This window comes from Parasteatoda tepidariorum, chromosome 4 (assembly GCF_043381705.1).
Source record: "Parasteatoda tepidariorum isolate YZ-2023 chromosome 4, CAS_Ptep_4.0, whole genome shotgun sequence".
Classification (NCBI taxonomy): Eukaryota; Metazoa; Arthropoda; class Arachnida; order Araneae; family Theridiidae; genus Parasteatoda; species Parasteatoda tepidariorum.
In genome coordinates, this window is record NC_092207.1 from 74,377,522 (window position 1) to 74,391,930 (window position 14,409).

Here is a 14,409-nt window from a genome sequence, read left to right on the forward strand (position 1 = left end):
AGCATGTATATATATATATATATATATATATATACATTGAAAATGAGAAGTACCATAGAGATGTTTAGAAAACACATAAAAGTTATGTCGATTTCTTTACTTTAAAAATAAAAACACCATAGAGATATCTTAAAAACAAATATAAATTAGAAATTGTTCTTGCTATTAAAATTTTTTATAAAAATATAACAGAGGCATTTATGCTTAAAAGCTTTGCGGGTAAGTACATTTTTATTTGGAAGAAAGTACTGACACCTAGATACTAAAGTGTGAGCTCTTGAATTAATGAGTATACTTAAGACGAACAAAAAGATTCGTTATTCTATCTATTCCAGCTACTTGATTAAATGGAAAGAGGGAATCACTCACAATTGCTTACTGTGATTCCGGAATTGCTCCTGCTGCAACATTCGGGATAGTTTCTGAATCTCATCATTTAAGAAGCGATTTCGGTTCTGAAGCATCTCTAACTTGGAACGAAGCTCTTGTAATTCTTTCTTCTTTTTCTCGAATTCCCTAGAAGAGATTTTCTTATTTCACACTCCATTGAACTCATATGCAGAAAAATTTAAGGTAATGCTATTGATGGAATATCGAAAGATGTTTGAAATGATTCGTAAGACTATTAGATTTCATTGGAAAAAGAGATGTTTTTATTTTCAGAATAATAAAACTTCCTTATCAGTTATATGAGAATAAATAAAAATGAATTGAGATTGAATTTTAAGAATATGGGTATTATTAGAGTATCATTCAATTAAAAATCAAGAGAAAAACTTCGTTTTTAGGCTTTATTCATTGGAAGTGGATGTAGTATTTCATGTTTATTTCTCCCTCAATCTAAAGAAATACACATGAAAAATGCTTTAATTTATTTAGTTTTCTAAGGAAATTGCGAAATTTGATAAAAAGTTTTACTCTTTTCATCCAAATTTTGTATTTCAAAAAATTCTATACTTTGATTATCCCCCGTAATGATTTAGTTACAATATTACCTTTCAATTTTTAAGAAAACTGCAAAGCTTAGAAAAAATATTTTACTTATGATATCTAGATGTAGTAATTTGTGAATTATATTCTAAATTCTATTCTAATTCTATCTAAAACGCACCTATTCCAAACACGAACACTATATATCTGTAAAGCATTATATCTGGTATAGTCCTTTTTGATTTTAAGGAAATGACAAAGCCTGGAACTAAAGTGATACTTCTTTGGTTCTGTCTTAGTATCTTATTAAAATGCTATAACTATACACAATTTCTAAAATACTATACGGTTGTGCAATTGAAAATCAGACATGAGTGTTTCACGATAGATTTCCTGGAAAGTAGCTTGACAACTAATTTCGTTCGATTACTAGTCCTATGATCGATAATTTTGGCCTTATGACTACTAATGCTCAACTCCGTATCGCTGTAATTTTGAATCGAATCAATTATTATATTTTATAGACTTACAGTCTTTGAAAACACTAGTCTTGGTTATTCCATATTTCTAAAGAGAAACAAAATTATTCATATACAACACAAAATTTTTATTCTCTTATTATTTGGAATTTTAATTCATTTAAAATTATACGAACAACAAAGTGAAACGAAATTCTGAAATCATTCCTGTATATGGTGCTTATTATTACTTTTTATACTATGTGGAAACTTATGCAATTTGTCAAAACACTTACAGCTACGAGACAGCTCTTGTCATGCTGAAATGGGGGAATTCTGAGGAATCACAATGAGCACGGAATATTTTCACAGAATAAAAGTTATGAAACTCAGCATATATTTAATTCATAGAACTCAGCCGAACTATAAAGAGTAATTCAGAACTATTGTTCAAAAATCTATATGTGTCAGGAATATTTTCAAACAAATACCTTTAAACTGTGTTAAACTTATTTTCTAAGCAACAATATCTGTTCATATAAAATGAGCTATTTTTTAACTGAACTATTTTTATGAATAAAGAACTGAAAACAACTTATTGATAAACTTACTTTCAAATTAAAAAGTTATATTTATTAGAAAATAATTAACTTGCAATATTAATCAACTATTTTCAAATAAACACTGATAAAGCGAATTTAAAAAAATGGTTCATTATGTTCTAATGTGAGCAATATTCTTTGTTGTATTTTTACTATGACGCCTTTCGTATTTTAATTACGACTTACCTTTCTGCTTTTAGTTTTGCTACTTCAACTTCCTTTGCTTCAAGAGCTAATCTGCAGCTTTTCTCTCTATTCAGGCACTTAGCAAGCTCGCACTTGACGGATCTAAATACAAAGTAGAAACTGTAATTTGGTACTTAATTCAAAATTAAGCGAATTATTTTGGTTAATCATTAAGAAGTAAGTAGTTTAAGTAACAAAAGTAAGCAATTACTCAAAACCATTGAAAAGCAAGCTCTCACGTGATGAATGTCAAAGTAAAGTATAAACTTTACTTCAGAATTTTATTTCAAAGTAATGTAAGAACGCTTTTGACGAATTTAAATGTTATATCTTTGTTTTATTCAGAGGTAAAACAATTTCTGATTAATCATTTGAAGTATTTTGTTCCGAAATTAATCAAATATTGCATTGTGAGTTTTTAATATTTGGGACTTTTGAGCCAGTTAAAAATAATTTTTAATCGCAATATGCTTAACTAATAAACTCTCTCTAAGTCCTGTAGGTGGCCTGATCGTGGTGAGGGGTGGACTGGATGAAGTACGTATGGAAAGTATTATCCTGATAGAGCCACCTAAGGCGTAAACGCCTTCCAGTGTGTCTAACTAACTGCCTACAGGTGAAGGAGCTAAGACAGACTTCTACTAATTGGCGTTTCAGTCTTGGGACAAAAAGAAGCTGCACTTCCCCTCCTCATGAATCTGTTGAGGTAACCTTTGGATACTGACTGATAGTCGCAACATCGTCAGGTTGAGCCGCAATGACTCAGGGGATAGAGCGTTCGCCTTCCGATGAGGTAAACTGGGTTCGAATCCCGGAGATGGCTGGGCGATACGAATTTCGCATTCGGCTTGCGCCGACCAGAGTGCAGTGCTGACGTGAAATATCCTCAGTGGTAGACGGATCACGGGTTAAACTCCCCTTGCCATCAGGCTAACCGTGGGAGATTCTCGTGGTCTCCCCTCCATGTAAAGCAAATGTGGGTTAATTCCATCAAAAAGTCCTCCACGAAGGCAAATTTTTTCCAAACCCTGACTGAGGAGTTCCCTTGTCTTCTGCATTGGATTTAAAATTACAAGGTTACGTAGCTGAACGTTAGTAGTCGTAAAAAGACAGGTAAGACAGACTTCTAACCATTGAAGCTTCAGTCTTAGGACAAACAGAAGCTGTACTTTTCCTCCTCATGAATCTGTTGAGGTAAATTTGGATACTGACTGATAGCCGCAGATCAATGCAACATTTTAATATATGGACCCACAAGAAGGTCAAGACTAGTAAAATGACTTGGCAGAAAGTTCTGCAAGAGCAGGCTGCTGTCTCACCCCTTCTTCTTCTTCAAAGCAAACATATCTTGAACTTTACACATAGAAACAATCTCAATTTAAGAAGGATTGTTCAATACGTTCAATTCACTGTTGGTATCAGGGTAGTAGGCCAAATAAGGAAATCTGAAACACCATCTCGCACCTCACCAGTAGCCACTTAAGGAGTTAATGTTTATCTGAGGGTAAAAACATATCCGCTTTACCTCAAGTAGTAACACCAGGCTTCACCTAAACACATATTAGATTGTTTGGGACTCACATGGGAGGAAATTCCTTCACCTCCTTTTCTCATATATGATTTCTTGAATGTCAACGGATTCTTAATTCTGGTCTGGGGAAGTCAGATCAGTTGGGAGATAAGCGACAACAGACATAATAAGCTTTCAATTCAAATTCATGATCAACAATTTTGAGGTACAAATGCGTCGAATATTTAAAATTCTTTAAGTGTAATGGTGCTTGCAACTCTCGTTTGCTTTCTAGAATTTTTTGCAATTTTTCTTTTGTCCAAAGCCGAATAAAATGAATAATATGTAAAAATTTATAAATTATTTATTTAATTCGGCAAATTTTGGCTTTTTATCATGCAAAACTGTCAGATGCTACCGCAATACAAAAATTTGATGATTTTCTTCCTTTTCATTGGCTTGACAGCCCGCTGTTGGCCCTGGTTCCACCTTTGTCTTACATTTGCAATTAATCTCCAATTTTTTCCAGTACTAGTAATTTTATTTGCAAGCCATTTATGCATCTCAAATTTTGTCTGTTTTCTCCTCGAGTGCCAATTAATAATTTTATAATGGGCTTCTTAGGTTTCTGCCTTTTTTTAAGGTTTTGGTTATGCTAGTTTAATATGCATGGCCTTGAAATCTTTTTCCTCCAGTTTTTTTAATGAGAAATAGCGAATTGTTACAGTAATGTTAATATTAATATTGACTGTTAATTTTAATAGTAATTGTTAATCTTCACTGCACCTAAAGAGATTGAGGTTTTGAAATTGATTGTTGCAAGACGCCAATCTGAAACAAGCAGAATAAAATGGAACTTTAAAAATTGGTTTTGTCTTAGTATTAGTAATGGGCAAATATTTATATTTCATTGAACAAGTTTATTTTATTGTTTCAGTATTAAATATTTTATTCAGTTCATTTGCTATCACTACACCCAGCAACACAACTTGTTATAAGAGTGTTAAAAATTATCATATATGTTTCTATATAATAACAAAAGCTAAACATTACAGCTAATTCATTAAGAAAAAATATATGAGTACTCTTCCTTATAATAAATATTAGTACAATGAAGTTATATGGAATTGTGGCTGAATTTTTTAAAAATATTATGAATAACAAAGTAAAATAAATTCCAAAAGTTATCGTACATTAATTCGTTTTGAAGAACTGTTAATCTAGACTCTCCCACGTCACTTCCAGATGATGATGATGTTCTAAAAAAGAGATGGAAATTACAATTTATAAACGAATGTTTGATTTTGTGTTGAACAAAAATGACATTAACCAATCAGAAAAACAAATAAAAAAGAATCCCTTTAATCCGTGATCAAATTAAGCATTCCCAATTTTCCCAATAATACATAAAGAAATAGAAGGGTGGCTCAAATGAAACATTTCACCATTCTTTTGATTTAGAGAGCATTCAAAGTGAATGCAAAGTCGTGCTAAGATGCGTGAAGGGAAGTTTAATACTGACATAATTTTGTGATTGCTATTATGACCAGCATTATCAGCACCAAATGGCTAAGTTCAAATTTTTGCGAATGTACTTGTTAAGCCTCTGGGTAAGCCAAGCACCTGAATCTCCGATGAAACCATTAGTGTTGTTGATAGAATGATTAGTAGTGATCGGAGGTTACGACTTTTGACATCTGTGTAGCACATTATCTAATTGAATGCCTCTAAAATTGGTACTACTTTAAGCTAACTTGCTCAGGTACTACAAATTTCTGTTACATTAATCTTAAATGTTGCAATTTTTTGTTAAATCATTTAATTTTATTAAGTAAAAACTATACAGGCTTTTAAGTTCGCAAAACCTCTATAAAAACTTCTCCGAAAATTTTATATTAAGTGAATATTAAATTAAAAACACATTATGGAAGCATTAATTTGTTTAAAAAATCATTCTATGACACAAAACTTTAAAATAAACTTCCACTATATATTTTAAAAGGCTTCAAAATTCTTTACTGCAATTTATTCGCAACATCCATGGATAAAATTAAAAAAAATATGTTTCATATAAAATATATATTAACCACATATAAAAATTATTAACGCATTAAGAATACATTCACTTGCTTACAAAACCATTGCATAGGATAAAACTTTAAAATAAACTTCAAACATAAATTTTAAAAGTTTTCTAACTTCTTTATTACAATTTGAAATACGAATGAATAATGCATTGAAACTGTTTCTAAACGCTTAACAGCTTGATTTTAATGTTTTTAAAATTGTTCCGAGGGATTTGTTAAGTTGAAAAAGATTCGAACATGTGCTGCGCCAGCATTTTTTAAGAGTTTATCTTACTTCAATCGATTGTCTGTTAGGCGAAGAATTGGTGAATTTTCATCCTCTTCATCTTCATTTTCTTGGGCGGCCAATCTGTCGGATTCAGATGCTGATTCTGTTTCGGGGGATGATTCTTTTGCATCTTCTTCAACAATGGGCTCACATTGCCTCGGACTTGGAGTTCTAAAATTGAAATACAATGAGATGGGGAATGTTGGAAAATAAATTTTACATTACCAAACCATTGACGGGAAATTCAATTTTAGTTCAGTATAATGAAATATTTTATTTAAGAAACGAAAGCCGTTTTTTAATTTCATTAAAATTATTATATTTAATTATTAACAATATTAAAAAAATAATTAAATAATATTTATATCATATTTAAAGTTGTATCATGTCTAAAATTGAAGTAAAATATAATAATACATACACTTTTCAAAATTTCTCCGAAAAAACGGTTAATAACAATATATTTAATTGTTATTTTACAATATTTAAGCGAAATAGTCAAATAACCATGAATAAGATGATATTTAAACTGTGAACTGTGACAAAAATCGTTTATTATCTGCTTTATCCTAATACGGTTAAACAACCAGAACTTTAATGCGCGAACTTAAACCATCTACTGAAGCAACTTAGTTCCTTTCAAGACGGGTACATATTATAGTCGAGGGAACTAAACCCTCAATGACATGATCGATGAAATGGGGTTCGAGTCACAGCATTGACACCATAATATTTATTCCATTCCCTTGAATACATGGCCATTAGAACACGCTACTCTTATTCACACACAGGTGGCATCACCATAAACCTGCTAAACTTCCTCCAATGTCCAGTTAAATTACTTTATGGTTTTGAAACCATTATAGTTTTAAATAGTTATGAAACCGTATAGTTTTGTATTCATGGTTTTTTAACCATACTAGTAGAAAACGGTTACAAAACCATAAAGGTAAAAAACGTTCTTTACCCTAAACTTTACGGTTAATTGGATGGACAGACGACTGCTGCTGGCTATTTTACCATAATTTTAGAAAAAAAAATTCCAACAGTGTAACATAACGTTTTAATCTAATGATTATAATTTAACCTTAAAAAATGCTTCATTTTTAATATTTGCATATAATTCATATTTTTATACAAAAGGCATACATTGGATATTCAAAATAATATGTAAGAAAATTCAGAAACAGAAACAGAAATATATTTCCTTCTGGCAGAAAGAATTATTCTTTTACTATGGATACGATTTTTTGCTCTACTCAAAATATGGGATAGGTTATGTGTAATTCCGAAAAAATGCTTATATAGATAAGACAGTCTTGTTTGGATTCTTTATGTTCTTAAAATTCGAAAATTTGGTTTTAGTTCAAGCTCTAATTGAGAGAATTGAAAGCTTTTGCGAAATAATTGAAACCCGTTTACTCATGTAAAAATAACAGAAAGTTCATTTAAAAAAAAGCATGATTTTTTGTAGCGTAGTCAGGATTTAAAAGTTTATAGATCTAAAAATATAAATACAATGAAAAATATATCGTTTAACTACACTAGTTGCATTTATGTTGTGTGAATTAATCGAAAGAAAATTAAAGGCGCTATAGAAGGCACTGAAAAATTGTAGAATGATCAAATAATAATTATAAGCAGTTTGTGTATAAATTTAAAATATCTTTACCTTTTAGGGGATTCTGTTGGAAGGGAATTTTCTACTTCAGTCTTTGATGTATCAGAATGCCTTAAAAGACCTAGTTGAACAAAAAAACACATTCTAAATAAATATTAAATAGGGCTATAAATATTGTTAAAAGTACTAGATTTTATTTTATTTAAAATCTGGTTAATTAATCGAGTCGAAGAGTCTTGAACTATCTTCCGTTCTTTCTGAATTCCATCCATTATATTATTAATTCTCTTCAAAATCACGTCCTCGTTCACCACAAATGTTAAGAGGCTCTACCAGAAAATGCAATATCATGTCATTATCTACTAGAAACTACTACTAAACTAAAATAAAATTATTATGATTCCATTTTTACAAAAAACAAGAAATGTAACAAGAAAAGACGAAATTTAATTAACACGAAAATTTGTTCTATAATATCACCATAGCAACCGATGATACAAACACTAACTTACAGCTTACATATACTCAAATAAGAAATAAATTAAAATCTAGCTTAAAACTTACATAGATATTCAAATGGCAAATAAATAAAATCTAGTACTTTTAACAAATATGACATATTCAAAACAATTTTTAAAATTCGTTAGTTAGTAACTTATTATCTTAACTTGTCTTTTTTAACTATCTTATCTTAACATGGTCTTTTCTTAACTTACCATGGAGTATAAGATTTATAATTTTTGCTCAGCAAGACAAGTTGTAAAATAAAGTTACAAATCCAAAACAGTGGAGATGGTGTCACTTACGAGTTTTTCGTAAGAGATTTATGTTTTAAATACAGATGGGTGAAAAAATAATACGAGCATTTCTGTGTTAACTCTTTGTAAATATGCAAACAATCTTTCTTTCAGTAGCAAATGTTATGGAAGATTTTACATGGCAAAACTCTTGGCACTATTTGAACGATCATGTTTATATAATGGTGCCCTTTTACTCATTATTTGCATCGACCAAAATTAGCGTAGGAAGTTTAAAGCTTCTTTCTTTCATTAATACCACTATAATTAAACCATTCTCAGAATGATTGTAGAATCTTAGAATGAATGATGAATAGAATGATTTCAAAATTGCAGGTATTAATGCTAGAAAAAAAGTAATTATCTCCCCATTTTGAATCGTCCGAAAATTTGCATGAGTAAAAATAACACCATTTCTAAAAACTTGAGTATGATCTTTGTAATTGTGCCAACTGTTTTGCCCTGTAAAGTCTTCCAAAACTTTTGTTGATAAGAGAAAGATTGTTTACATAGAGTTAATACAAAAGCGAATGTATTATTTTGTTATCCATATGTATGTCATTCGAAATAATGTTAAATAATGCCAATCTGTGTCTGGAAATTTGGCGAATAAGAAAAAAATTGGGAATACATTTTGCCAAAGAAGCTAATCAACAAAACTCTTTATCGTTTGTATGAAAATTATAATTTTTTTAGTTTATAACTAAACAAAACTGTTACTTGATATGAAAAAAAAAATTCTCATTATGTGTGGATTTAAATGTTTAGCATTTATTTCACAGCGAAAAGTTAATAGTTTCATCCAAAACTAAATCAATATTTTTTAATATTCCCCTTTTTAGATAAAGAAATATATTTTATTTCACTCACTTTACTGTGAGGCATACTTAAATAGTAATACATTCTATAGAATTACTTTGGAGAAAGTTTTGAATATTTGATAAATATATTCTAATCAAACATTTATTCATAACCATTTCCCTCCCAACAGAGTCCATTACTTTTACTAAATATTTTTGATATCTGTCGCTATGAGAGATCGGCATATGAAGAATTAAGAATTGCACATAATAATGTTGTCGTTTCCATGACTACATCATGTTCCATCCATACTTATGCTTACGTTAGGAAAAACTTCCATAACAAGTTTTCGGGTAAGCATACGTCACGTTCTTGACTAGCGAAGAATAATGTTCTTAAGATGCTTAAAATATGACAGTTTAATGCATACATATTGACATCTGTAGAGCTGAGATCATCAGATTTTGCACAGATCTCATTACAACCCCTATTCACGATTCCGCCATTTTTTTCTATCTTTATTCATTGATTCAGCAACATTTTTCTGACAATTCAAGCTGTTTGTGTGCAGTAATTTATTTCTGACGAGTTCTTTATAGGTAAGCCAAATAAAAAGCAGCAACATAATATCGCCAAATTGGCTGAACCAAACGTTATGGCTGTTTATATCTACGGACAAGAAAAATAAATTGAGTAATTTTTCGCGGAATGATGATGGCTATTTGCTTGAGTTGTCTCTGGGGAATTTTGCTGCTATTTTGAGATCTGGAAATACTAATGGTTCTTCAGCGTCGTTTGATTAACATATTTGTGAATTTTTGTAAATTTCTGCTATTTAGTTCTTTTTTAGATTGCTTAAGATGGAGCATAAAAACAATAATGTTGATTTCAGATTGCATAGTAATTGTTTGAAATTGCTTCCTGGAAAATTGATAAAATTTGCTGATAAAAAAATTTATTTAGCGGTTTTTTGTTTTAAATTTTCTTGTTTTATTCCATAATTTAAAAATATGATATATAAGAAATATGATATCTAAGAAATAAATATTTCCAAACATTTAAACTCTTATTCTTTCTGTTAATGTGCGTCAGATAGTAACTTAAAATATTAGTTACAAACTTTAAAGTCAGTTAAAAAACATTTTTCAAATTTATGTGCTCTGTTTTTAATCCCAGTAATTGAAAAACACAATTGAAAATGAACCATGTATGATATAATTTCATAATTTCACACATTGGAAATATACCCAAAAATTATACGATTAAGTTTCATTTTAATCTTTCAATTATTTATTAATTTTATATGATATTTATTAATATTATATGATATTTATGGATGAAATTTTATATGACATGTAGCGGACTAAGCACTGTCGCTCACAAGCCTCAATTATTGCTTCAAAATAATTGTTTGTTTTTTTTGCATAAAAGAGTTTTTTCTACGAAATTTGAAATTATTCAGTTTAAATAAATATGTACTAAATAGAATTCTGTTTGTTTACACTTATGCCTCCGCTTCCCACGTCAAAACATTTTCCTGAAAATTCTATTAAGATCTATTAATGGATATCAATAATTATGGCTAGCAACAATTTTTTTTAAAAAATAAATTTTAAATTTTAAAGGTATGTTCAGTAGGGGAGAGTGGGGTCAATTGTAACAGGGTACGATTATAACAGAGCAAAAATTTCGAGTTTCCGGTTCTAGATTTGGTTCCTAGGTGGCGCACAAGGTGTATTTAATAAATCTGCATGTACACCCCTGCTGGCAATCATTTTTATGTACTTTTGAAAGGGTTACATCACAAAAGATATTTTCACGCTACGTAAGTACTTTTTTTGGTATTCGAATATTATATTGTAACAAAGTAAATTTGTTTAACCAAATAATAATTATTTACCGAATATATAAGTGGACACCTTAATTAACATTTAAAAAAAAAAGATTAGTTTTGTTGATTAACTAGCATTGTTTTTAACAAATGAAGCTAAAATGGCGTCTTGGGGACGATTGTAACAATAAGTAATGGGACGATTGTAACAGCTGAAAATAATTAATCTTATGTTTACAAACCATTACTTAACTCTTTAGGAACCACCAATAGTTTCCTATATCATTTATATTAGGTTGCTTGTGCATTATTTTATTTGTCACCTTTCACAGCATAAATTAAAATTTTTAACCCCTTAAAGTTAAAAGTTTAACCCTTTAGGTCTCTGCTCATTATTATTTTTACTCCTAAAATATCACTACTATTTTGATCAATAAAAAAATATATCACAACTATGATAATATGTATAATTAACTATGTTTTAGTTGAATTTATGAACTGTTACAATTGACCACGTAAGTGGGGACAATTGTAACAAGTGCACGACTGTCAAAAATTGTTAATAACTAATATAATAACAATTGAAATAAGGTATTTTTTTTCTAGTAGAGGCTAGTCTATTTTACTCGTCTGTCAATTGATACTAATAATATATTGGATTTTTTATCAGTTAAAAATAGTTAAGTAAAAAATTTTACAATTGACCCCACTCTCCCCTATTAAAAATTTCTGAGAAAAAAGGCTAAATTACAATATATTTAATTGTTATTTTATCATATTCAAACAAACCCGAAATTGGATCGGCTGTTCAGCGACGATTATAAAATAAAATAAAATAGTCAATGATTTCATTTGATCCTGTGATACCATTATTCACTTTTAACCATAGTTAAATACAAGTTCATACACATTCAGTTACAATACACATTCAGTTTCAAATTATTTGAGAATCGCTAATGTTTCAAAATATAGTATTGCAAATTGAACAATATATATATATATATTTTGAAAAACGTAAATTAAAAATGAAAAGTAGTTGTTTAGTAGGGGCAAATTTATTTTGTACTAACAAACTTCTCTAATTCCACTTCATATGTGGATATATATAAAATTTACTATAACCTGATAACTTTAGTAGTACTAACGTGGCATGTTTAAATACAATTAAATTAAAATTAATAAATCAAAATAATCTAAAATATAAACAATCGAAGCCCCCCCCCCCCAGTGGGACGCGGTAAAATTATCAAACGTTGGTAGGTCCGCAGTGATAAAAATGTTGGGGAACACTGCTATAGTGCAATTAAGTTAAAGGGAGATTAAAAAGTAAAATTGTAAAATGCAATCAAAATGTGTGAAAACGACACACATTGTGTTAAAAATATTCAAATTTTAATTAAAAACAGCTAAGATCAATTTTTTTAGAAAAAAAAATTATTCAAAATTAAATTAAAAAGTGTTGAAATTGATAGAATTTTTTCTGTAAGTATTTGTATGGCGTTTTTTAAAGCAACCCTATTTATTCAAACTTGACTTAGAAAGCCAAAACTAGATCTAACATCATAATAAAGTATTATAAATAAAGACCCGACTTAAAAACTGTTTTTTTTTTTTTTTTTTTTGCTTTTTTTTGTCAATTTTNTTTTTTTTTTTTTTTTTTTTTTTTTTTGGTGTCGTGGGATATTCCTGCACTTTTAGATGCACGTGGATAATTTTTTTTAAACTTTTTTCCGCACGTGCGTTGTATAAAGCAACTACTACAATTACTCTTACCTGGCGCAGTTTTTATTATTATTTTTTTTAATTTTAAAGCAATAATTTTATTATCAGTTTAAAATTGATTCAAACGCTTTGTTTAATTTTTTTTAAATATTTAAGCTATAGCAAAAGTGGCACTAGACCTAGTTTACATTTCGGACATTTACCAAAGGTCTAGTCATACTAGGTCTGGTTAAGTGCCATTGCCCGGTATATCCTACACTGATGTTTTTTTAAGGTCAAGTGCCACTGCCCGGTATACCCTACACTGACGTTTTTTAAGGACAAGTGTGCAAGTGCTTGGTATACATTTGCCCGGTATACCCTGCACTGATGTTTTTTTAAAGTCAAGTGTCATTGCCCGGTATATATTTGCCCGATATTCCAAACACTGATGTTTGTTCTAATCTATCATCAGTAAGTATTAAAGTATCGAATAAATGTAATTATATCTACGAATAAATTCATATCAAATCGGATGTAATAAATAATTTACATAATAACCTCATCAGGACATTTCATACTTTGCCTAAATATCATCCGGCATTTCAAAAAATAAAAATAATTGTTTTTTTTTGGCGATGATCTCGTAAGGCGATAAAGAATCATGCATAGTGCAGGTAAGGAAGATATTAACCTCGAATCAAAAGTGGATGAATACTCTAAGGAACCGTTTTTTTTACGCTAAATTGAATGTAAAATAATTAATTTTTTTTATAAAAAGGGACTGAGAAATATTCAAATTCGAAAAATATCAGTTTCATAACATAACTATGATATAACAAGAGCGTGTAGAAAATCCATAATATTCTAAATAAAACGTTTTGTAACTTTTTATAGAACGAGAATAATTCTTAGTTAGATTAATAATAATCTCCTGCATAAATTAACTCGATATATTTAGAAGCAAGGCGAGGCTCCTTGGTTACTAATGTAGATAGAATTGAATTAGTTTAAAACTACTGAATAACTTGAGGCACGAAACCTCGACTTTGATTTATTGAGAAAGGAAGCAATTAAGTCACAAGATTACTTGTTTTATATTACCTTATTTACACTCGGTTTCGCTCTTTAATTTATAAATAGCAATGTTAATATACTTATTCAAAATTTATTCCTTATGCTTAGGGTAATTATATCGTTTGATTTTCTTGTAGAATTTCTAACAAATTTTTCGAAAACGATGTAAACATTATGTATTTAAATATTTGATAACTACAAAGCGAGCATAATAATTATATCCCATGTTTTGGTATCAAAACAATATTGGTAATAATAATGCATTTTGTTTTTAACAGTATTTAGTATGTCTTTTTTATTTTAGAAGCCGTTTTATTTGTTTAACAAGGATTCCAGGAATTCTATAAAGGATATAACAGTTTTCTTCGATTTCTGCATATATATATATATATACACTACCGGTCAAAAGTTTGCGAAAATTTTGAAATCTACAAAAAAAAGTTCTAAATTCAAATGTTCATAGAACTGCGAAAAATCATTCAAATGGCATGAAAATTTGATATGTTCTAATGTGAACCCCTAAACTATAATCCTTTTTTA

General features: G+C 29.3%; 1 protein-coding gene across 1 annotated transcript in view; it reads right to left on the reverse strand.

The window, feature by feature from the left end:
• LOC110282933 (uncharacterized) overlaps nt 1-14,409 on the reverse strand; it is a 309,636-nt gene that overhangs the window by 93,466 nt on the left and 201,761 nt on the right. Inside the window, exons 5-9 of the mRNA XM_071180054.1 lie at nt 7,714-7,783; nt 6,048-6,212; nt 4,880-4,945; nt 2,177-2,278; nt 370-516 (exon numbers count right to left, since the gene is read on the reverse strand). Coding sequence (XP_071036155.1) covers nt 370-516; nt 2,177-2,278; nt 4,880-4,945; nt 6,048-6,212; nt 7,714-7,783 — 550 coding nt within the window. The remainder of the gene's footprint in view (nt 1-369; nt 517-2,176; nt 2,279-4,879; nt 4,946-6,047; nt 6,213-7,713; nt 7,784-14,409) is intronic.